Consider the following 26,363-nt stretch of genomic DNA (forward strand, 5'->3'; position numbering starts at 1 on the left):
TGGTGTTGGGTTATGATTAGAAATGTTTATCACAGCATCATTTCCTGTTATTTCCAACCTGCTTCTCTTATCCAGGTGGATTTATTTTCAAACAGTGGAAGAAGAGGTTTCTTCTCCTAACAGCTGAGGGCAGTCTCCTCGTGTGCCATGATGCATCATCTCCCCCCGACCAGCTGGTACAGTTGCAGAGCAGTTGTGAGGCAATTGTGGAAGGCAAGGAGATACTAGATTTGCCTAAATTACCCTCCGGCGGAAGCAGGGATTGCTGCTTTGCTCTGATCCTCCCCCAGAATAAATACCTGCTGCTGCTGGCTGAAACCCCTGCTGACTGCAGGTCTGGTGGTCACTACTTTGCCTCATTCCAGTAGAATGATATACTGTCCACATCTTGGAAGTTTTGTGGTGCAATTTCACAAATTTACATCAGTTACTTTCTGGAATAGTACCAGTATTTTCAGAAAGGTGCTTTTTTCACATTTTTGCGAGAGTTAGACGAGATGATTGATACCACTGTCATGTCTGGAAGACTGGAAACATCTTAGCCATGGCTACACTGAAGTGTAAAAATGACAACAGGAGAGTCCAGGAAGTCACTGGTCCCAGCTAAAAAATAGTCTGGCACATACTTGTTTTTGTACAGAATAAACAAAAGAGATATAGTGTGTTAATTAGTGAGCTTTACAGGAGCTGGTGGGTGGATTTTTTAACCGTTTCACAGAGCCAGACTATCTGCTTCCCCTGTTTCCAGCCTTTATGCTAAGCTAAGCTAACTGGTTGTAGCTTCACATTTAGCAGACAGTGGTACCAATCTCATCTAACTCTCACAAGAAAGCTAAAAAGTGTATTTCCCAAAATGTTGAACAATTTATTTAATTTTGCTCATATTGCGCACAGCTTACAATAATACCCAGTAATGTGTAGCAGAAAGTGTGCTAGACTGAGAGGCACAAATACTGCACATTCCAGTCCTGCAACAAAGTTATTTCATTGAATTTTAATTGATGTATTGATGGATGTCTGATATGTATGGTGGTAATAACAATAATTTTTTATCACTTTTTAGTCAATGGCTGAATATGCTGAAAAAAGTGAAACAGGTGAGTTAATAAGACATATCTATTGAGGTAATTGTTTTGGAAAATGTGTAGGCCTATACCGACCAATGAGTCTGCAGACATGCTAACGGCTCTATGAGGCTATACTTGCACAGGGCTTTGAGCTAAATGCTAACATCAGTGTTGCAACGTGCTTACAGTGACAATGCTAACATACTAGTGTTTACCATGTCCGTCATGTTAGCATGATAAGTGTAAACTTTGACCTGCTCGTAGCACTAGATGAAAAGCCAGGGGGTCACCAAAGTCAGTAGGATTCATCAAGGGATCATGAATGTTTGTACTTTAGTTTCTTTACACTTTTATTTCGATATATTTAGCATCTATAGATTTCTTAGTCTTTTAATCAACCGCTGAATGAAATCCATTTAATTCTTGGCAAACTCATATCTTTCCTTAACAGTACTCTTATTATATTTCCTATAGAGTCTCTCATCACCTCTCAGTCCATGTAAGCGACATCATGTGCCACCACCACGCATTACTCTCCAAGATCTGGTGCCTGAGCAAATCCTGGACAAAGATCCACCGACTCCACCGGTCAGTGACACAGAGGCACCCTCCCCGGGGCCTACGACCTGTGCTTCCCCAAGGGAGAAAGGTGAGTTTAGGGTGTGTGCTCTTCTCGTCGGGGTATCAGTTTTGCTCTGTGATGAAAAAACATGTTAATCAGGTTTTTGATTGGCTTGTGTTAATAACGTAGTGTCATAAAAACATGTTTTTTTCAAACCGCTCAATCCAACAGGCAGGAATTCTCCCCGTTCAAAGTATTACAAAGGAGGTGCACATTCAGTAGGGTGTCTGCGTCATGGCACTATCAGTAATGCCCAAGCAGTCAGAGCAGTTTATCTGCTGATGGGAGGGGCTGCTGCTTCCTCTGCTATGGGTTACCTCGGCGCATGCTCGCTCTCTAATCTGGAAGCCAAAGCTCCTGACCTGCCACTCAACACGGATTTCTCTGGCATGGGACCAGCAGGAGCATACCACACCGGTGGCCCCGCACTCGACGCCCCTCACTTCAACAGCTTTGACTTTGAAGTGGCAGACTCTGATTTTGATGCTTTCGATTGTGGTGGATTTACTTTCTAAACACGTGCTGCTTGGAGGCTGTGGATACGCTCAGCTTTAATGATGCTGAAAACTTGATATTTCATCAATGATTTGTCAAAATGACAGAACTGTATGAAGGCATCCAATTCAAGATCCTTTTTTAGGAAAATAAAGTTGTTCAGTCAATACTTTAAATCTGTTATAATTTATTTTTTTAGCCTTTCCTAGTTACAGATTCAGCAGTTATGGCACAACATTAGCATTCATTTGAAGTTGTGTTTCTGGCCACCTGGCAAATACACCTGGCCAATGAATATTTTGTAACATTTGATGACATTTGACACTACAAGTACAAGACACTAAGTATAACTTTTTAGTAACAACAATAACAACTTAAGTAAAGTTAAAGGTTGAATTCTTCAGTACATACTGTAACACCTATGTTGTGATATGGACACTGTGATAATTATTGTAAAATGAATTTTGTGCATAATGCCCACCCCTTGTATGTGCATTATTCGTCATGATCAGCACTATCAGTGATTGTGAATGTGATAAGAATTTGTGAGAATGCATAATATGCTACGTATGTGTTTTAAACTGACATGAATGGACCGTATATGTTAACTATGCCATGGATACTACTGTATAGGAAGCCACTTGTGTACCATTTCTACATACTGTTGTATTATATTTATTTTATTACCTTGAATGGATTTAAATAGATCTGCATCAGATTTTTCATTTAGTTACAGTTACAACCTCTGACTGTGGACAAATTAATCTACTATAGAGCTCGGCCGAATCTCAGCATCATCCACTTTTGTGCATGTACTGTGTTTTTTTCAAATATCCAGCTGTTACTGTGCTTTATCTCTATGTTAGGTTAAAAGCAAATGTATGTTACATCTATTTGAGCCCATTTCTCTTACATGAATAAAACTGACATGTGGAAATGGGTCAATTTTACTTGCTTTTCTTCATACCTTTTCATATATTTATACAAACATAAATTAGTTACTAAAGGCCTAGACTACTGCCATACTTGTACTATACTTATGGTATTGTACATACATATTCTACTGCACTGGCTCCACCTGTTTACAACCTGTTTACATCTCAGTATATATATTTACATACAACCTGTTCCCATTATGTGTAAACATTCACTACATTACTGCATAAGCTGTTTACACTACAGTTTATACATTTTACTATGGCTCACCTATTTACCACAGTGTTATATTAGATTTTATATTATATTATATTCCTATATTTTAGCTGCTGCACTATTTCATGTCTTAGATTCTAATTAGATTTTGTTTGACTTATTCAATTTTTCTTACACATAAACGCAAAGACTGCTTCACTGTAATTGTTGTGCATATGACAACAAACCACTTTAACTAGACTGTATTTCCTGCAGTGACTCTAGTGAGATAAGGTAGTGAATGCAACCTTAATAACTTGCAGAAACTGTGGTGTACCACACGTCTACACATATGCAGAAGGAAACAGCTTTGATGCTGGTTTCTGAGCTGCAGAGAACCACAAGTCCAGCAAATTTAGACTGTATTCATTTCATATTACTAGATTTCCCCCACATGGTCCACATGCAATGCAATCTATAATGTTGTTACGCAATTAGTACACAGCATGCTCACTTCTACATTTGAACACTATCTGAAGCCCTTGCCCCCCCTGCACCCCTTGGCTAAGGTGTGTTCACATTGTTCAGTCAGTGAAAAAGTAAATCTACAGTAATTATATATTGCCAAAAACTGCCTATTACATGCCCACAATGTGAGCCATCACAATCAAACCAATCATTTGAGCTCCCACATTAGGTTCGTGGCAGGAGCTGTATGATTGAAATAAAACCTGGCTAAAGACTTTTGTGGTTTTTTATTTGGAATGTGAGGCGTATTTTCATAATACTCTCTATATATATTGGGTTTGAGACAATAAAGCACATATTGGCGAGTTTAAACCGAAGTGTTGTTTCTGCATCTTTATAAAATATTAAGTAACACAAAATCCAGTCACATTCACGTTTCTGCTGCTGTTACTGCAGGCTCCGTTTGGGTCCAATTTCACAGTTCAAGATGAACAGTGAAAGAAAAAACAAAACAAAAAACAGGTGCTCATTTTAAACATATACGAAAGAAATACGAACCATGAGTGACTTCTGTGTGCCATTCTTAAGATTTGTTTTATTAAATAAGTGAGTGTAAAACCTTGAATGTAAATGTTGATAAAAGATGAATAGACTTTTATTATACTCGTCTCTGATCTGGAACGGTTCAGTGCGCCAGTGCAAAGACAACGGAGGAAGATTTCTCTCTATCTCACTGTTTACTCTCTGCTCTGTAGCTGCATACTCCGTCCGTCGGCACCACAGTAGCCACGCCTGGTTTGGTGAGTATAGTGGTAGCAGCAGTGGTAGCAGGGCCCTCCCTCTGTCTCTGCAGATAAATACTCGCAGCCTGTCTATTCCAGGCATGGATGACGGTTGCACTCAGACATGGCACTCCGACATTACACCCTCGACTTCAACCTCTCTACGGCAGGTAAGATGAGCGGCTGAATACAGTCACTGCATCAGTGCTGCATGCTAGCTAGCTGGCTAGCCTGCTAATATTAACCTGCTAGTCTGTCACTGTCCTTCAAAACAGTAGCGTTATATTGATTTGGGGGAAACATGGCTGATAATGACATATACATGTATATTTTTTGACAAGTTAGCGTTTAAAGCGGATAGTTATTGTAGGTAAAAAATGTAATTCTAATGTCATTTGCAATGTCGTGTGTTAGACGTTACATTTTTTTTTAAAACTTGGATAGCTGCTCAATACCTCTCTGGCTAACAATGCGAATAAAGTATGTTCAATCCAGCGTTGTCGCACAGGAAATGGCGCAGTTTCGGCCATTTTTGTAGTTTTTTGCGTTGAACGCAAACTAATCGTAAAGGCGAATAGTGGGCTGATGCTGAGACTGGTTGAAGTGTGACCGAGCTCTTAAACCGCGGTTAGACCAGCTTTAACCTACTTATCTAAAAAAAAAAAAAGCCGTTTTAGGAAGTGTTAATGTAGTCACCGATAATGAAATATGTGACTGTGATGATAAAAAATGAACTACATCTAGGTTTTGAAGTACATGTGTCTGTGATGGAAAAGTTAAAGTACAAGAGTATTGACAAACAAACTGACACATTTTAATTCCTTCATATACTTTTGGGAAGTTTAATCATTTAACAATGTATGACAATTATATGTTATTGTTTTACATCTTAATCTGAAAAGTAAGTAGTAACTTTAGCTGTTACATAAATGTAGTGCAGTAAAAAGTACCTTATTGTTTTACAGTACATTAAATTACCAAACTGTAAATATAGTAGTTAAAAATTACCTCAACCTTGACCAGCTGCAGCATTAAAATGTTCTTTACATGTTAATCCATCTGTAATAATTTAGTGATAATCCAACAGTATAAAATACAATGATATGACATTGGGGTCCATTCTACCTGCATAATAAGTATTTTTACTTAAATATATGAGTACATTTTGTTAATAATGGACTATTACTTGTAAAAGAGCATTTTTTACTTTGTCGTGTTGCTACTTTTATAGAAGTAAAGGATTTGATTACTTCTTGCACCACAGATGCAGAGAATCTATAAAGGGGGCAGATTATAATTTTTATTTTTTATTATTATGTTTTCATTGCGCCACCCTCTGTGTCTTCCCAGTTGACTCTGCTTCGACAGTTCCTGGTCTACTGTCCATATTTCATGAGCAGGAAATGACAGAGACTGTCCATGACACAAATGGACATGGATACCTTGCTACTCTTGTAGGCAAGAATGGCCGGTAAGAACAAAATGTTTTGCTTGCCACATTATTTTTTTGACAAACAAAACCTTTGTGTGTTCTTTGGTCTGTGGCACAGAATCAGGAATTTCCAGAAACATTTCAGAGTTGTGTAGTTTATTACATAATATTAGTTTCACATTTTGCATAAACATGCACATGAATTAGTTTTAGTTTTATTGTAAATATCTGAGAATGGAGGTGATTTTAGTTAGCTTACCCTCTGGAAATGAATAAGTTAACCATTTAAATCATTAGTGTTTGTTTATTTCTATAGGAAGATGTTAAGTGAGACTACATTATTGGCATTAGCAGCGTAAAACGGGGAAAAGAAAGAAGTAGTTTACATAATCTGATGTGTAGGCTCAAATGTTAAGTTTTTCCAGAATTTGTCGGTAGGCTGCAGTTATTTTTTCCCCAACAAATAGATCCAGAATTAAGCTGTTTCCCAAGACCAACTTGGAGCTAATCCAAGTATTTGCATCTTTGCATTGACTTTGTATGTAATCATGCCACGTGAAAAATTCGCTTTGCATTTGGTCTGAACACACTTTAAGACTGGCCAAGCCGTACACTCACAGTGTCAGAGTCCTGCTGGACAAGTTTAGGCCAGGCTTACATGTCTTACAGTTCACTCAAGGGATCACACTTACAAGCACAGGGGCCACATTCACAAAGGATCTTATCTTACCACTGGGAGTCCTCCTAAATGGCACTAAAAGTTTCAAGAGTTTTCTCTTAGGAGCTATTCACAAAGCTGCAAAGGGAACAAAGAGGATTTTAAGATATGAGAAAGGATGTTGCTGGGGATGACACCATGCTTCATGAGTGAACCTCATTATGTCCACAGTGACTGGTTGACAGCTGACCAGTCGGTGTCACAGACTCCTGACCAATCTGTATGCAGGAACAAATTAAAAATACTAATATTTTATGAACTGCGTCACAGATTTCATACATGGAACAAAGTAAAATATTGACTTCAGCATGTCAGCATGTGATATTTTCTCCAGCTTACAAAACAAGTCATGCTTTGTGGTAATTCTACATATAGCATCGATTTGCTGGATAATCCACCTTTATTGGTGTATTTATTGAAGTTGGTGATTGTTTAATGTGTACTTAACGAACTGAGATCATCAGCTTTGTATTTTTCCTGTGTCCAAGTAGCATAGAGTTGTGAAAACTCATCTCCGGTGTTATTGGATTGTTTCCATTTATCGGTGAGCCGATTTTAATTCTTACTGTTTAATATATAGGCTACTTAGCACACTGATGGTCAGCAGAGAGGTGAATTATGCTGCAGGAGTGGTTTAGTGGATGCATTGATGCTTCCCACTGTGAAAACTGAGTTCAAAGTTCTTTGCAAAAGAGGAAACAACAAACCAATTAGAGCAACAGGGTGTGAGTTTTTTGGAACATAGATTTTGGGCGGAGTAACAATTAAGTGAAATAAAATGTTCTACTCACTTTATTGCTTTGTGTCCATCTCTTTCCCTTTACCGCTTAATTTCTCAGGCTTGTTATTCTGCGTGTGCGCTCCCATGGGTTGGTCACCATTGATCTGCAGTGTTATGAAGAGGATAACATTGCGCAACTAGACAATGTAGGTGATTTGAAAATAAAAACAACACAATACTTTATCCGTTATCTAAAAGCCAAAACACACAGAATGTCCCACAGTGCAGCATGTCATGTGATGTTGCTAACTTTTCAGCTCGGGGGTCTAATAACTTACTAACTTCTTAGCTATACACACTGGAAACCATCTTGTAATGTATTTCCTGGGGACATTAAAATATGTGCCAAAATATGTTTATGTTATGTAACGTGCTTAACAATGGCAGACCACAGGCTCACCAACAATAAAAGACTTCACAGTTACGCTTGCTTACCGTCCCTCAACCATCCCAAATGACAAATCTGTTAAATGTTTTATGACCCCGGCTCATCAGGAGTAGGAGTGGGGGCTGGGGACGAGCCCTGTAAGCTAGTTTAGACCACTACTACAACTGCAACTGTGCCACTAATTGCTGTGGAGCACCAGAAGATACATGCAGAGCTCAGTGAAACAATATGGCTGCTGCATTGTTCACTGCCTGTGTGTTTTGGCGTTAGAGTTGCTGCCTAAGTAGCGCCTAAGTGTCTCATTTGTTAACAAAAACTGTTGTGCACTTAAGCCTTTGTGGTGTCTCAGACTCAATTGTTTCTCCACAGCTTTTAAATGCACTGGAAAAGAAGCTAAAGGTTCTCTTAAATGGCAATATTACAAGGATTAAAAGGTGAGTATGTGGAGGTTCATGGCTTCGCTCATGTTGTTGAAAGGCAACTGTCGTATATCATGCAGCACGCATGTTGCAGTAATATTGATTAATTGTATTGATCACCCCAAGGCTCCCGGCCCTCGTACGAGGAGCAGAAGTTGACCGATACTGGCCCACAGCTGACGGCAGGCTGATCGAGTATGACATTGACCGGGTGGTGTACGAAGAAGATTCTGAATACCAAAACATAAAAATATTGCACTCCCAGCAGTATGGAAATATCCTAGTTCTCAATGGAGACATTAGTAAGTGTGTACAACACGACAGTACATGGCATGTTTGGCATTTTGAGCCACATGATATAGTCATTTTGGCTCCATCAAGATTAAACTGCATCTTTTAATTTGATGGTGATTATTGTGTTAGTTTGTATTATTTATAAGAATGTATCAATTATTTTAGTGTGTAAATGATTAATTTACCTTCAGACCTGGCAGAGAGTGATTTGGCCTACACCCAAGCCATCATGGGTAGCGGAAAAGAGAATTATGCTGGAAAAGAGGTGCTGATATTAGGAGGAGGTGATGGAGGCATCCTTTCCGAGGTGGTCAAACTAAAGCCAAAGATGATCACCATGTTGGAGATATCCTTTATGGGTTCTGTTCTGCTGAACCGTTTTTATTCCTGTATTGTGACTTTGTTTTTGTCCTTAAGGCAATGTAGTTTCCTCTCACAGCGTTTTACTAATACGTACAGTTGTACATCTGCACCTGACTGATCCTTAACAAAGTGTGTACATTGACCAGAAGGTGATCGACGGGTGCAAAACGCACATGAGGGAAACTTGCGGCAATATCCTTGACAACCTGAAGGGAGACTGCTACCAAGTGAGTGCCGAATAAATATTCATGTGCCACTGCAATAAAACGGTCTCAACATTATTGACCCTCAATAACCAGTATCACAAAGCTGGTCATCTTCTGATTCTGATTCTGATCAACTGGCTGTGTTAAATGTGGGTTTTTTTGTAAACAACGAAAGTGATGTTAGCATTCAGTGTTACTCACCAAGCAGAGAGGAGTAGTAAAGTAGTTGATGCCTGATAAAGTCAATCTGACCCAAATGTTGCATTCATAAATAATTAACACTGCTTAAACTTTTTTTTTCCAATTATCATCACATTGTCATGTGGCTCATCTCATTCTGAGCTGCAGCAATGGAGCAAGATAGTAAAAGAAAAAATGGACTGTGACAGATTTACTGATGTTTGCACTTTGAGGTTTTACTGAATCTGAGAAAAGAGCAGGATAAGTGTGCATCTTGAATGTTATTGTATAGGGCAAATGTGTTATGTGTGATCCATATTTTCCAAATGAAAGAACTGTGGAACGTGGATTCTCTGTGTCTCGTCCATTATAGATACTAGTTGAGGACTGTGTCCCCGTGCTGAAGAAGTATGTGCAGGAAGGAAAGACGTTTGACTACGTAATTAATGACCTCACTGCAATCCCAATATCCACGGAGCCAGAAGAAGGTTTCTGTATTATTTATTTATTTTGTTTTTACAGACGTATAGATATGGGTTACATAAAAGCAATACAGAGAAGTCATTGTTCACGTCTGAACCTGTCTGATTGCTTGTCATAGACTCAACATGGGAGTTCCTGCGTCTCATCTTAGATCTGTCAATAAAAGTCCTGCATCCCTCTGGGAAATATCTCACACAGGTAAGTCTTGTTTTTTCAGTAACTACTGAGCATATTTAGTGCAAACTGTCAGTAAACATCAACTGAGATGAGTCGTAGGTCAGATAGAGATTTTTTCCCCCTTTATTAAATACTATGAATGCTTTCAATTCATTTCAATTTTATTTATATAGCGCCAAATCACAACAAAAAGTCATCTCATGACACTTTACAAATAGAGCAGGTCTAGACTGACTCTTTATAATATTATTACAGAGACCCAACAGTTCCCACCATGAGCAAGCACTTTGGCGACAGTGGCAAGGAAAAACTTTTTTTAAAAAACCTTTTAATGCTTCAACCTATTATTGCTGAAAGAGAGACTAATCTTTATTAATCTGAAGCTGCATTCTCTTAGTATCATGCTTCCTTTATTTGATGTATTTCCTGTTGAAACAGGATATCTGGGCAAGAAATACTGCAAGGAGAGAACGCAGCACAGTTAAACCAGTTGAATATCAGTTGGGGAGAGAATGGCAGTGTTATGTGATGGGAGGGATTCAGTTGTTCTTAGATCTATCTAAGCTTTATGGTCAGTATTTAATATAACAGTTAGTTTCAAATGTATTTATTTAATTTATGGGGTGGGAAATCAGCTAACAAGGGGATATGTCATTTTTCATTTTATTGTGGCTAAGCCTAGAAACACCTCCATGTTTGGCCACCAATATAGAGAGAACTTCCATTTAGCCAAACAATACACTTTATACCTTTTTTTGTGTGTGTTATTAAAACATGAGTCTGGACAGACATGGATGTAAACTGCAACTTGACTGGTTGGTGGAGGCATACAGCTGCAATGTTATAATTCTAGTTTTTTTTTTTTCTGCTCCTGGTCACCAGGGTAACAGCGTGAATCTGACAGAGGCACTGAGTCTGTATGAGGAACAGCTGGCAAAGCTCTCGTGTCCCGTGGAGTTCTCCAAAAAGGTGGCGTGTGTGCCCTCCTACTTGGAGCAGTATCCTTTTGTCAGATCTGAGGTTGTTGATATGCTTATGTTGTAATGCCGACCTATAAACAAACCACAGTGACAAAAAGCAATACTGTACATTTCTGCATGCTGTCATATCTTGTTGTGTATAATCCTTAATTGTATTGTGTCAGATGGGTTTTCTACACCGTATGGAAAAAGTAAAGAGCTCCAGTTTTCTCTGATTGAATCCCCAGCGGCTGGAATGTGAACGCTCCTCCCATTTCTGCTGTGGCCTGAAAGGTGCGTTCAGACTGAACGGGACAAATTAGAGGCAACACAACGTTTGGATAAATGCATTGTTATGTCGGTTGTAAAATGGAGAAAAAAAGGAGAAAAATAACAAAAATAACTGCAGTGTTCCTGCAATATATAATTAGTCTGATAAGATTGAGAAGTTCATACTTACACAGACACATTCCACACATTCATGGCAGTCTATGCCTATTATTAGTGAGCTACAGCTGGCTGGCTACAGGTAACAACTGTACTGTAATTGGCTGTTTTTGTTTTATAAGCATGGACTTCAAAACACTCCAGCGGTCTAGTTAGTGTGAATAAATCCAGATGAAAATTGACTTTGCATTCAGTCTGAACACATCTTTGAGGGCACAATGACAGTTTTGTTATCTCTCTATTAAATGGTTATTCTGTTATTTTTAAACCTGGGCCCTAGTTTTACACATTTTGGGGTCTAAATGACAAAAGTTTTGGTCCAGTTCAGAGCGACACTAGAATAACAATCTTAGTTTACAACGATTACGTTGCAGCCATTGCAGCCCGCTGAGGCGATCTACAGGGCCGATTCCAAAACTTTTAGTCACAGCTAGTCATTTGGACCCCAAAATATGTAAAAATAGGGCCCCGGTTTAAATATACCAGAATTACCGTTTAATTACATTCTACCCTAATCTTCCTTCCTCCTGTTTTAGTTGTGTTTTACCATTGATTGCTACAACTTATTAGTTGTATTTCATATTTGTTACTTGATTTGGAATGTCCATTTGCATGTACTCCGAAGGAACTGTTAGATGTTAAAACAGTGATCTGATACACTGATAATGTGGTGTAACTCATCTTACAACAGGCGTGTGTTCTCTTGTTTTCTTTGTTTTTTTTCTTGACTCTGAGTAATGAGCTCAAATCGTGTGATAGGGTGATCTAAAGCCTCAGCACAGCTGAATTGAGTTGCTTTTAAGCTCTGTTTTTGTTACTGCCTCTCAAATGTGATTTGATTCTTTCAGGTTGTATCAAGGTGATTTGATCATGCCCAGTGAGACTGAAGTGTTTGAGTCCAAATGTGTTTTTAAAAGGGAAACAATTCCACCACTTTAATGCCACCTCTGTGCTTGTGCTGTTTATATGTCATGTTTTATTAGCACCTTTGGTTTCTCCTGATATATTTTAAGTTTTTTAAGACTGTATTAGGTGCATGTAAAGGACGGTGAATGTAGCTTGCATATACAGTACACAGCACGTTTACGCGTGATCAACCCTGTGGGACTGAGTTACATTTATTTATTCAATATAATTTCACCAAATGCTGTTCTGTCCCACTTGAGATCATTTTTGTGACTATCTACAATTAAAGTGTTTTTGGGGGAAAACATCTTGGCTTTTGTTTTTCTTCCATAATAATGAATAATAATCAAGGACTCTCGGGATATTTTAAGAAAGCATGTGCTTATAAACAGTGAGCGGGAAAACAATGTAGATACTGCATGAGCCTTTGATAGTAAGTTTTACAAAAAAACAAATGTGTGATTGAAAGATAGACTGAAACGATTAGTTGAATCAACAGAAAATTAATTGATGACAATTTTGATAATTGTCATTTTTCAAGCAAAAATGACCAGCAGGACATTCACTGCTTCCAGCGTCTGAAATGTGGAGGTTTATAACTTTTCTTTGTCTTACATGATAGAAAACTAAATATCTTTATGGGTCAACATCAGTGTATGCAATGCACCACTGGAATCACATCACTGTACAAAAGGAATAAAGGTTGTTCAGGTTCCTTCTGCTAATACAAAGAAGAAAAGTACAAATGTTGGAAAGTGCAAAAAAATCAAGTGCCATGTATAATGTAGGTGTTCCATCGCCCATTACAGGTCATATAATACATGTGACATGCAGATGGACGGTACATAAATTAGTCTATTAATATACATTATATACAAGTATTTCAAAATAAGAGCCATTAAACAGTCTGTTGTGTCCTTTTTGGATCAAGGTGCTTGTTGGGTTCTGTGCCGCCTGTTGATCTCGTTGAGGATCACATCCATTCTGGGGTCTTCATCAGCTGTGATTGCTCTGTCTTCAAATGGGCTACCTGCAACAGCACTACAGCATTATTTCTAATAGATCAAATTTGTGCAAAAGCATCATTAAGTTCACCACAAATTTAGTGCCTCTAAAATAATTTTTATCTCTATATGTAATGTTATAAAGGTAATGTAAGAATTATTATATGATAATATTGCAGTCCAAATGCATGTCAAAGTAAAAGTAGATATATTCAAAGCAGCAACAGAAGATAAAACAAGTTTTCAACCTAGTTGGACAGGTTGAGTAAATCCTACCTAAAGCTTATATTAAGTGTATGAATCAGTAGTCTAATTGTCAAAAATGTGTTATGAGTGACTAAAGGTCTCGCAGTGAGGTGGCTGTGTCTTCATATACCATTGCTGTGAATCTGCTCTGGAGAGTCACTGACGAGGAATGAAGAGGAGCTGCTCAAGTTGTTGGACTGGCTGGACTTGGAGGACTGAAGAGATGTTAGTCTGGTCACTGATGACTTCTTCACTGTCTTCTGTGTTGCAGTGCGACTCCATTCTGTGAAAAGAAATTCCACAAGATAAAAAGGTGAAATGCTCAATGTGTAATTAATTACCATCATCATGAATCTAATGCACTTGATGGAACAGATGTCCATATTCAAAGGAATCAAAACCAAATAGAGAGACCACATGAGAGTGAACCATGTTTCCAGCCAGACTGGTAGAAGTTGTGAAGTTGTGAAACATCTGTAACCTGAGTTCTCTGCTAGTCTCATTCTGCCACAGCACAGGTAGGTCCTCCACTGCTTCCTCACATTGTCCTTCACCGCACAGTGGAACACAAATATAAAGAAACCTGCAAAACAGAAACAGCACTTTTTGATGAGACACCAAACCTTTTACAGTATACTGCATCCAGTTTCTCTGAGTCTGTCTTATTAAATCATTTTACAGTTGCCTGGACCTGCAGTTTTGAAACAGACAGTTTTCCTTTAGAGGCTTGGGTCAAATGTCAAAAATGTCCTCTTTTATGACAGACCGGTGCGGCCACACAACTTTATACGATACACATTGATAGTGTTTGTAATTTGGTGTCCACTTGCATAAGGTGTTAAAATGTCTTCACACGGAAACCTTAGTAAAGGATAATTCCAGTTTATTACAGCTTGGCTCTTATTATTGTAGTTTGGACCATCGCTCCTGTGCGTAATTACAACAATGCACTTGCCAAGTTAATTGCTGAGGGAATGGGATGATGCTGGTAAAAAGAAGTGTGACTTATTTGGAAGACAAATTGAAGGCAAACGGTAAAATGATTACCTAAACTGCCTCATGTGCCCTTACTTTCAATTTTATCTCCAAATCAAGTGGTTTAGATAATCTGGCTAAAATGTTGGCATGTTTGCAACCTTCATTGACTTCATTGTAGTGTGTTGCCATGTTCCCTGATTTCAGCAGTTGCTTTGGTAAATAATAATGTTAACATAACTGACTACAATGATGGCCAAAACTACACACTGGGTTAAAATGTAACCAGTTTGGGTCAATGTAACCTGTGCACTAAGCCATACCAATGGGTCTCTTTGGCCCACTGTTAGAGTTATTTATTTTTTCTTTATATTACTTTTGGGTTATTTACCCAAACTAAAATATGGTTATTTTGACCCATTGTTAGACACAACAAACTCATGTTTTACCTCACAAATGTATTGTTAGTTGTAACACAGTATGTGTATATGGCATTCAAAACTGCATATTATTTACAATCAGTAACAAATAGTGAATGCACCTTTATAAGGAGCTGTAATATAAAAATAACACTGACTCTGGGTCAAAGCAACCCCTCTTCTTTGGTGGTTTTCCATAGTTACTGGGTAACACCCAGACCCAGATGAGTCAACTCACCTTGCAAGGAGTTAAAGATGGCAAAGAGGTACATGAATGGTAGGTTAAGAGGCCCCCAGGCAAAAAAAGCAAAGCCCCAAGTGAGGCCCAGGAGGATGGTTATCCCCGCCACACTGCGCACATCCTGTAGTGTGGTGCGGTGAAGCGCATTGTGAGGGTTCTGCCTCTTTATCCGACACAGCTGGACCAACACCACGACGAACATAATGAGGTTGAACAGAAAAATGACACAGAAGTAGGCCACCACTGCCACATAGAAGGCAATGTCATTTTTCAGCCAGCAGCTGCGGGAGAGAAATAAAGGGTTAGTTTGTTTGTTTTGTGCTGGTTTATTTCATGTACCTTGGTATTTGTGTAATATTTTTTGTTTGTGTGGAAGACTCACAATTCATCACTAGTGCCATCAGGAAACTTCCCGTAGGAGATAAGACCGTAGTTATCCTTGTCAATCGCAATGACAATAATGACCACAATCATTGGGACACCCCAGCCGACCAGCGAGAACTTCACCATATAGCGTGATATGTAGCTATTGAAGACTTTCACCAGGGCCAGGTACATGTGGACGGCCTCGAGTCCCATCCAGGTGAAGGAAACCAGCAGGAAGTAGTGAAGGAACCAGGCAGTGGAGATGCAGAGGCCCACGGCTTGTGGGTAGAGCGCCAGCCACGCATCCACCAGGAAGACCAGGTTCAGCAGCAGCAGTGCCAGACACAGCTGGATTAGGATTTTGGATGGGATGTCCTTACGCAACTTCCTGCAGCGTTCAAATGGATTAGAAACATTTTCATTCAAAAAGTGCTGTGAGAAAATATCTGCCTCTTTCTAGTTTTAATGTAAAAAGTTGAAAAATGTCTTTTAGAATATGTTAGCACTGTCTTTATTACTATCAAAGCCCCGTTCATTTTGTCTTAATGGACATCAATTATTGATTTTGATATCTAAAAGAGACAAGAATCCAGGGCACTTTGAACCATAAATGAATTAAAAATACAATAGAAAATAAAAAACACTGTAACTTTATCCTAACATGGCCAGACACAAAGGTGATTCAACTTCAGTGTGTGTTATTTATCTTGTGGCTTTCAATACTCACCCAAAGGCCAAGTAGGTGAGGAGGGTGATAGACAGGAAGATGGCAGAAATTCCACAGCCAATAAATGTGATGAAGGTGAGGATGGTGGCCTGGAGGCGACTGATTACAGGCTCTCTGGAGAGGTCCTGTAAGAAAAAGGAGAAAAACTAGTTACAGTGGGTTAGAGTGGGTTAGTATTTAGAAATAGGATTAGAACTATTATCGGATCAATTTTGACCAAGCAGAAGGATGCACGAAAAAAAAAATAGAAAAGTTATCAACTTCTCACCAGCAGGATAGCAAAACTGGTTAAATGGTCGCAGCCACAAATTGTCTCATTGTCTGTCCTGTTTCGGACAACACAGCCATTTGGATTCCAACCACCTAATCTGTCTGCAGGTAGAAAACACAGATGAACCACCTTTTCATATTTGTTTGTTCATTTTCACATTCGGATTCGGACATTGTTGGAAAACTTACCATTTAATGTGAAGTCCCAGAAAACACATGTAGCCACAAAATTACCCTGTAGTTTGGGAAAAAGGCACAAGAGCTTGCATCAGTTTACAATCTCTAATTGTACATCATGTTGAGAGTGACAGTTACTACTCTTACAGTATGTTTGTTGCCTAGAAGGAGATTTGAGTTCAAAGCCTTGTGTTAATATTTGATGTGACGGTACACTAAGTATTGTTGATTTATCATTGTGTATTTAAAGAGTAAATATGAGCAAACAATTAAGCAAACGGTGAAATAATATTATCTCAAAAGAATTGGCTTACTGGAATGGGCTCTATGTGCCTCAGGTGAATTACGACATCGTCCTGCAGTCCTGTGATTGACAGGTTGGCCACACTCGCTCCCAGGATCCCACTATTAAGTTTGCGTGTCCCCATAGATCTGTCCTGCGTGGCCATTTAGAGACAATATGTGTGAGTTTGTAAAGACAATGTTTTATGACGATAAATGTAACACATTTCTGTACTGTAATCATGAGCCTGGTCTGTTTCTCCTCAGTGAATGGGATGTTTGTTGAATGTATAGACCTGGAACACTGTGCTCTTCTGGTAGAAGTTGAACTGGACTCTGGAGACCAGCTGCTGTTCCTCTGAGGTTAGGTCCTCTGTGAGAGAGGGGGGCAGCCTGATGGAGCCCTGAGGGTTTGAGGACTCTGCTCTCACACTCCTTCTGAGCCTGGGATCCCCACGGACCTGCGACACACGGGACATGAAGAGAGAGAGAGAGAGAGACGCAGGCTTAACAACATAGACTTTTAAGTCCACTTTTTTTTATTTGGGGCAACAGACATCAATCCATCAGAGATCGCTATTTGCTCAACTCATTTCTTCTTCAAAAGGGTGCAACGTGTACAAAAACAAGCGTAATCCCAGGAAATCATATTAAGAGTCACGTCATTGTGATGAAAGGAAGTAGGTTGCCAGACTTTCTGATCTAGTTCACCTCACTGAATGTTTTCATGCAGAAACAGCAACAACCTTTCCACTTTTGTAACATATACTGAATGTAGCTAACATCCATTGTTTCAGAAATAAGACCACTGCTGTATTTTGAGTCGTGTTGGAGAGCAATTTCTACTCATTAAGAGGTGCAGTGGCGCATTCTGAAATATTTGGGCAATTTCACAGTTTTACTTCTCACAGCAGGCAAAACACACGTGACACAAATAACAATAACAAGGACGTGTTCCACTGAAATGTCTCAGTAAGCCATGCCAGCAAAATACCAGGGCCCTGGAACTGGTACATCTAAACAAAAATCAGCCATCATTATTCACGTCATTAATTACATATACTTTTTTGTCTGTGACGTGTCAACATTTTTTCTGGTGTGAAAAACATGTGTTTGCTTTGACAAAGCTCTTTAATGCCTCTAGACTCGCTCTCCCACTTGCAGGAAATGCTTAAATAAATATCAGTTCGTTTTATTGACTCTTTTCTGCCTGTTTGAAAATGTAGCTGCAGGTGCATTAAGTATTAGGGGTGGAAGAAGTACTCAGATCTCAGAAGTAAAAGTACTTGATTATGTTATGTTGTTATATACGATATTATTAGATTACTGATGCATCACTGTGTAAGCTGCATGTTACTGTTGTAGCTGGTTGAGGTGGAGCTGCTACTTTATAAACAGTTTGGTAGTTTAGTCCAGTGTTTCCCAACCTAGGGATCGGGTTCCCTCCAAAGGGTCACGAGACAAATCTGAGGGGTTGTGAGATGATTAATGGAAGAGGAAAGAAAAAGAGGAAAAGCATTTCAGCTATACAAATCTATATTTGTATTTTGGTCTTTTCCCTAATCTTACAAGTTATTTAAATTAAACCATGTGTAAAGTTTATCTCTCTTTGGTGGAACTGACAAAAACTCATAGACATCTGAAACATGTGACCCAACTACACACTGTAATAGGTCACAAGATGAACAATGTGTTTATACTTTATAAGCTTAGCATATCTTTTAATGTAAAAACTTTATGTGAAAAGTAACTTCAGCTGTTAAATACATAGTGCAGTAAAAAGTACACATAAACATTTCCCTCTGAACTGTAGTAGAGTAGAAGTATTAAGTAGCATAAAATGGAAATACCCAAGTAAAGTAGAAGCACTTAAAAATGGTACTTAACAGTACAGTACCTGACTAAAGTATGTAGCATTTGATCTCAACCTGAAACTTTATTTTACTAATTTCAATTGTTCAGGCTTCCAGATATTGTACATATAACTCTAAAACATCTTCATCTGCTGTAAAATAACCAGTATCCCACAAGATAGCACTTCATACAGATGCAAAAAACTGGACTATTCACGTCATACCTCGACATCATTGGGGTCTGAGATGGAAAAAAATGTTTCCTGAAAGTTAGTGCCATCTGCTGGTTTCACAGACAGGGCCACAGCCGGGGACAAGAGAGTCTCAGCCTGTTCTTGAAGGACCAGCTTCAACGCCACTGTATCAACAATCCCTATAATCCTGATGAAAGACAGAAATTGATTGGTGTGGTGCAAAATAACAATAATTCTAATATTCAGTGAGCCTAATTCAATTACACTGGTGGTTCCCAACCCCCTGGGCCGCTGTACATAAAATCTGAGGCCACTCCTTGAGAGTCACATGCATGTGAACTCACATACAGACTAATGAGAACTGTCTAACTTTATATTTCAGTTTGTGCAGTAATGGGGTGTGGTGAACATTATGCTCCAATTACACTCAGTTATTATGCACTCCCTGCTTAGGCAGCAAAATTGTCAAAATAAAAACAGTTTGAGGTACAAAACAGGTCTGGAACCCCTGAGGTATACCATCAAATGTCTTTAGCAGTACACAATATGTCAGAGAATGTCATCTGTAACCTGTCAGAGGAGTTGGACAGTGTCTCAGGAGAAGCACCCAGCAGGTTGCTGACGATGTGGACGGAGGTATTTCCCAGCGCCAGGCTGACGGTCGGGCCGGACAAGAGATTCTCCAGCTGAGACACCAGCTGATCTACCTGGCTGGAGTTCAGTTGGGACACGTCCCTGGTCAGCTCAAGCAGTCCGTTGGCTTGGCTGGCAGCTGTAGGCAACAACATTTAAAAGGGGATGCTGTAATGATGCTCTCATGGTGTGAATGTTGCAACAGAGTGGTGCACAGAGCTGAGGGGATAACAAACCTGATTCAGTGGTCATAGATTCATTTGTGGTGGTGGCAGTTGTGTTGACTGTTGTCACATTAACAGCAGTGGTGGTGGCATTCAGGGTTGTCATGTTCAGTGGGGATGACGTTACATTCAGAGGCGAGGTAGTGGCGTTCAGTGGGGATGACGTTACATTCAGAGGCGAGGTAGTGGCGTTCAGTGGCGAGGTAGTGGCGTTCAGTGGGGATGACGTTACATTCAGAGGCGAGGTGGTGGCGTTCAGTGGGGATGACGTTACATTCAGAGGCGAGGTAGTGGCGTTCAGTGGGGATGACGTTACATTCAGAGGCGAGGTGGTGGCGTTCAGTGGGGATGACGTTACATTCAGAGGCGGGGTGGTGGCGTTCAGGGTTGTCGTGCTCAGTGGGGATGACGTTACATTCACAGGCGAGGTGGTGCCGTTCAGGGTTGTCATGTTCAATGGGGATGAAGTTACATTCACAGGCGAGGTGGTGGTGTTTGGTTGTGCGGTTGTCACATTTGGGCCGGGTGTGGGCACCTTGACACACTCCTCTTGTACAGCCACCTTTTTATTACTATAAAAGAAAAGGACAAATTAGGATCTTGGGTGAAGATCAGGGGTTGATAACTACACTACAAACAGCCCTGAAGTAAACCGCTATCATGTTCACTGAGTTTGTAAAGATTTAGTGAAGTTAGTGCTTAGATAAGAAGATAATACAAACCAATTACATGTTTTTTTTATGTCAATTTAATAAATAAGTTGAAGGGGATTGAAAAGAGGAAAAAACAAACATTGTAAATACCAAAAATCTTACCATGATATGCAGCCGTTTTCCTCTGGCACATTGCTATTGCACTCATTTTGTACCGGACCTGTTCAGTGACAAAGAGGGTTGACTGCATTGTGGGAACTCATTAAATAAGAAATTATGTATTTCAGGGTAGGCAACACTCACTTATTCTATCTGCTTTTTTCCCCACAACATCCATGCCATGGTAACTTTCACTGGCCGTAGTGAGCGTACTGAGGATACAACATGCATCTACGCTCTGCTTCAGCTGCAGTATCACAGCACAGGTGTTTTTTCTAAAGTATTAAGTCGGTGTTAACAACAAATAGATTCTGTGCAGTCGTTTCAGTTATTTGAAAATACCTTGTTATGTCACTTACATTATGCCGCATGAAACTTCAATTTCCTGTTTAAACATAAAATCAATATTGATTCACGTGATCCTTCTGTTCACATACTGTGACCCACAGATACATTTAAATTTGAACTTACTTGTAATAGGCCAGCTGTTTTGTCATCACTGATCCGACTGAAAAATAAATCAACATTAATGAAAAATAAGATTGATTTAAAGCAAGTCTACGTAGCTTGTACAAGAAGAGATATCACATTTTCAAAAAGTGGAATTCATAAACAATAAAACACACCATTTCTTAATGTTTTAAATAACTGGCATAACTTGTGCTACTTTTACTCTATATTTTAGCATGTCACAGTTAAACATTTTAATGGTTTTATGGCTGAAGTAAAACAAGCATTGTGTGGCTCAAGAGGACCTCAAGAAATGAAAGAAAATTCAATTTGTCATCATCTTGTAATTGCCACTTGTTCAGCAAAATACATAGCCTCACCTTAAATCATAAATACAACAAATCACATAAGAGGTATTTGTTCCTACAGTATGAAGTTTACTTTGATTAGGAGTTCACTATAACAACAGCACAATTACAACTGTATGCAGCACCAGATGCTGCAATGAAATGTATGCTCATTACTTTCTCCTCCTATCTACAAAAAGAAAAAGAAGCATTTTTGCACAACAAAAAAACTTGAAAATGTTTCGATCCTCACGCTCTCATTCATTCATTCATTTTATAAGAAATCACTGCAGTGATACCTGGTTTGTGTCATACTGTCACTAATTTGACGAGCTTTGCGCTGCTTGTTTGGCTTTGAGGTCTTCGTTGGGTTGTTCTTTCCTCCACTGCCAGGCGTCTGTGTGATCACGCTGGTAAATTGATTAGTTTTAGTAGCTGTAGTTGATGTTGCAGCTGTAGTTGATGATGCAGCTGTAGTTGATGTTGCAGCTGTCGTTGATGATGCAGCTGTAGTTGATGATGCAGCTGTAGTTGATGTTGCAGCTGTCGTTGATGATGCAGCTTTAGTTGATGTTGCAGCTGTAGTTGATGTTGCAGCTGTAGTTGATGATGCAGCTGTAGTTGATTTTATGGTTGATGATGCAGCTGTCGTTGATGATGCAGCTGTAGTTGATGTTGCAGCTGTAGTTGATTTTATGGTTGATGATGCAGCTGTAGTTGATGTTGCAGCTGTCGTTGATGATGCAGCTGTAGTTGATGATGCAGCTGTAGTTGATTTTATGGCTGTAGTTGATGATGCAGCTGTCGTTGATGATGCAGCTGTAGTTGATGATGCAGCTGTAGTTGATTTTATGGCTGTAGTTGATGATGCAGCTGTCGTTGATGATGCAGCTGTAGTTGATGATGCAGCTGTAGTTGATGTTGCAGCTGTAGTTGATGATGCAGCTGTAGTTGATGATGCAGCTGTAGTTGATTTTATGGCTGTAGTTGATGTTAGATCTGTAGTTGTGTTGTTGCTTTGCAATGTTGTTGCTGTTGTCATGACGGTCGTTTCATATGAAGCGTTTGCAGATGTTGTTTGTGGAGCAGTAGGTGTAACAGTTGTTCCTTGGTTTGGAGACGGACAGTTCAAGCTTTGGAACACCTGCCTGAGCTGAGAAAAGGAACATGATACTCGCTATATTTGATCATAGGATATAAACATCATATATCTAGTATTTTAATAAGCAACCAATCCATAACCAGTTTCACTACATACCCAGGCTTCGATTTCTGTTTCATTCGTCTTGTTTCCATTGACTTCCACAGTGATGTCAAGAAAGTAGCATACTGCCGTAAAAGGGGAAGACAGGAGGAGACATATTTCAAAAATCCTGTATTGCCCATAATGCAACCAAGAGCAACTGTCTCAAACTGCCACAGGGAATGTGCCAAGGAGGGAGTTCTCACAAGAGATTTACTTTTGTTTCAAGCCCAAGGGTCAGGTGAGCCCAATCAGCTGATGACCCTCCCATGTCAGCCAATTGCCTGGAGAGGTTGGTCAGGACAACATCCAAGACAATGGGAGGGGCGTCACACACTGACTGCCTGTACCTGGTAAACACCAGACAAACTCCATGCCAGCAGTTAGTAATGCAGGCTTTTTACAAATATATTTGTAGTCTCTAAACTCCAATCTGAGATAACCCACATGACATTACAACATCCACATCCCAGAACCACAGAGGACATCATACAGCTGCGTTTTACTCTTAGTAAACTGATCTTAAAGGACAGCTTCACATTTTTCAAGCCTCATATTATCTTCAGCAGAATGTCACAAATGTGACAATTTTTACACAGAATGAGGACTCATCTCTTACATTGAAATTGCTTTAGGAAAGGATCTCTTCACACCACAAAATGTGAACCTTTCATGTAATTTTGAAATTGGTGGAGTTCCCCTTTAATGTTAAAAGTGACACTTTCTAAGCAGTGTGTAACCAGCAGCAGAAGTGTGAGAAAGGACAGTTGTGATATGACTGTGATGATGCCAGTAGTGCAAAACAACTATAATGTTTCTGCTGATATGGAAGTGAGCAGGATGATTTTGTCTGCTTCTGCAAGCTTACCTGAAGTCTGTGCATTTGTTGTAGTAAGGGAATGAGGGGAAGTAGTAGCAGAGGTGTAATTACAGGAAGCCTGACCTGATGAGGGAACAAGAACAATTATTTTCAGTCTGCACTGAGTGATTGACAAGGACGAAATTCAAACTTTAATTTCGTAACTTCAAGTTAATGGTAATCACTGTGACCTACAGCCATAATACTGTATCGTAGACACCGGACATCATGACAATGTTATCATGCACACCATATTCAGTGTACACATTAGAATTTCTTAATATTGTATTTCAATCCCACATGGGGTTGACTAGTATCTATATACGTTTGTTGGAGATTGTTAAGACTGATACTGTATATTAACAATTAATACTATTTTGTTTGTTCCTCTTCCTCATATTTTCCACCTTCCTCTACAAGTTTTGTGCGATTAGGAAACAGGCAGCAATCAGACTAGAATAACAGGTTACTGTGGAGATTAGGAAGAAAATTGAACACTTTCATGTGTTTGTGCGTGAATGACTGGCATGTCAGACATGTCAGGCGCTGCAGTTTATAAATAGGTGCAGAGTTGTCGGTCCAGATAAGATGACTAAACTGACTGACAGACGCGGCGGCTCCATTGTCTTTTATCACCATTGTCTGTCATCACTGATGTCAGAACGTACCTGCCAATAGGACGACCAGCAACTGTATGTGTAACCAATGTAGACGTTTGACACGTGAGCCTGGCTTCTTCACTCTGTAATATAACAAATACAGTAATTTAAACACCTTTTTCAAATGGTTATTGAAAAAAAACCTATAAAAGCCTTTATGAAATGAAAAATGTCTGATTTTAAGTTTCACTGTAGTTACTTCTGGCACTTTTGACACAACACTTAAAGAAAAGGGCGAAAGAGTGAGTCATGCAGAAAACTTCCCTGGCATAATCATGAACACCTCTTCCCATCACACTCATGCTAATAAATGCTGAAAGGACTTTCCTGTACTTATATGTCTGAAAGGTTTTTTATCTTTGGTTCTGATTATTCAGTCAGTTAACTTAATCTTAAATTGTCCCAAAGAAACGAATAAAGCTAAATCAAACAGTTGAATGCATTCCTGTTCAGACACACCTTTGAGTATAATCAAGTACAATACGACAGAACAAACACATTACCTGTATGACAGCTTTGAGAAAGTAGAGTAGTACATATTGTACAGTATAGACAGTACTGTTGGTCAATTAACAAATGGTGAATGTTTGCTTGGGCCAGAGCTTTTCAGAGGTGTGTACGTGTGTTATGAAGCTGTGCTGTTACTATGCAGTGAATGAAATAGTCCTGGTAGCAGAAGACCTGCATTTGTAACTCTCTAAACTTTGCTACCTGAGTTTTTTTATTTTAAATATATACATGTTAATGTATTTAGAAATCACAAAGTAAAGACACAAACAACTTTTATAAGTATTTATACGTTTTCTACAAATGAAAAGGTAAACAAGTAAGTATTGTTGGACTACATGTGTGACTTTAAACATATTGTGGTTATTTTAGTATGAGAGAAAAAACATGAACTCCCTCCTACAGCAAGTTTTTACAAACTGCATATTCAAAATGTTCCCACGAGTGGAGCAATAAACACAAAGCATCTGAATAGTGGAAGATGAGTGGGAGGGAAAACATTCTAGAGAGGAAGAGGAAGAACAGAGTATATGAGAATAACAATCACTGCTCAGCGCGGAGGAAGTCTAGGCAAGCTGCTAATCAAACACCGGCTGAAGTCAACTTCTGACAGTTAAGAACAAAATGTAGCCACAGTTATGTGTGATATATGAACAATGTTGCCTTTCCCAACAAATTCAGACGTGTTGTTTCAGTTTGTAGATGTATATGGATGACAAATCTTCAAATCCATGGACCTATCATTCCTGGGAAACTTTTCTTGAGCCCCTGAATATGATCTGAGCATCAGTGTACAACCACAGTTTTGCTGGTGCATCAGATGCATCCTCTCTTACATTCTTAGAAACATTATCAGTAACTTCAATAAATACTTGACTTAAGGATTAAACAGTACATTCACAAACAGCCAAACAAAAGTCCCAGAAATAAAAACATAAAAGATAATATGACAAAAAGGAAAAGAAACACATAAAAAGATATTTGAAAAGGAATCAGGTTAGTGGTTTGAATAAAGGGTAGTCTAAATAAGACTGAGAAATAATCCTGAATCAAACCAGATCTGCCTGTGATTTCTGAGATGAGCTATGATCCCAGTCGAGCAAAAGGAGACACACCACCACCACAACTTTACCTGACAGAGGGGTGAAACGTGTGTCGACATGAAGATCCATCAGAACAAATGCCGTGAGCTTTCATGACTTCATTTCCATGGAACATAACTTCCCGTGGGCAAAATACAAACTTGAAAGCAAAGCCAAACCACAAACATTAGATGAGTATTTTCTTCTCTGAACCGACAAAAAAACCCTGTCGTTGCTGGCGGGCTGCTGTTTGAGTTGACTGTGACTTTCTCATGCAGGATCAATAGCTGACACACGTGGCACGCCCCTGAAACGTCAACCTGAACAGGTGGACATTCACTCAACAAGTCTCACTCAACAATTGTCCTCCTTCTGAAAAATGATCTGATTGTTACACCAGATCAGGAAAGAGCCACTGTGCTGTACTAATCATCCAAAAACTATTCCTGTACACCACTGATTTCCCTGTAGGTTT

The 26,363-nt window shown here is 39.3% G+C and overlaps 2 protein-coding genes across 3 annotated transcripts; one reads left to right on the forward strand and one right to left on the reverse strand.

The window, feature by feature from the left end:
- Positions 1-4,599: 4,599 nt before the first annotated feature.
- sms (spermine synthase) lies at positions 4,600-12,625 on the forward strand. Of its 2 annotated transcripts, none has more exons than XM_070916896.1 (11): positions 4,600-4,735; positions 5,916-6,036; positions 7,555-7,642; positions 8,254-8,318; positions 8,430-8,605; positions 8,789-8,943; positions 9,098-9,187; positions 9,720-9,834; positions 9,948-10,027; positions 10,889-11,004; positions 11,151-12,625. In XM_070916896.1, exons 1-11 carry the CDS (start codon positions 4,690-4,692, stop codon positions 11,179-11,181), a joined length of 1,083 nt encoding a protein of 360 aa, XP_070772997.1. In that variant the 5' UTR covers positions 4,600-4,689; the 3' UTR covers positions 11,182-12,625. The 2 variants fall into 2 exon arrangements, with proteins under 2 accessions (XP_070772997.1, XP_070772998.1); XM_070916897.1 differs by having other exon boundaries at positions 8,789-8,936; positions 9,091-9,187.
- On the reverse strand, positions 12,466-26,024 carry LOC139295469 (adhesion G-protein coupled receptor G2-like). Its single transcript, XM_070917664.1, has 20 exons — positions 25,939-26,024; positions 24,309-24,382; positions 23,650-23,724; positions 22,797-22,867; positions 22,395-22,691; positions 21,716-21,728; positions 20,745-20,802; positions 19,942-20,501; positions 19,643-19,844; positions 19,103-19,259; positions 17,322-17,486; positions 17,058-17,180; positions 16,756-16,801; positions 16,565-16,668; positions 16,297-16,421; positions 15,586-15,957; positions 15,201-15,484; positions 14,050-14,151; positions 13,699-13,851; positions 12,466-13,348 (listed from the first exon to the last, which is right to left on the reverse strand). Exons 1-20 carry the CDS (start codon positions 26,022-26,024, stop codon positions 13,245-13,247), a joined length of 3,171 nt encoding a protein of 1,056 aa, XP_070773765.1. The 3' UTR covers positions 12,466-13,244.
- Positions 26,025-26,363: the final 339 nt, after the last annotated feature.

The sequence above is a fragment of the Enoplosus armatus genome, chromosome 13 (assembly GCF_043641665.1).
Source record: "Enoplosus armatus isolate fEnoArm2 chromosome 13, fEnoArm2.hap1, whole genome shotgun sequence".
Classification (NCBI taxonomy): Eukaryota; Metazoa; Chordata; class Actinopteri; order Centrarchiformes; family Enoplosidae; genus Enoplosus; species Enoplosus armatus.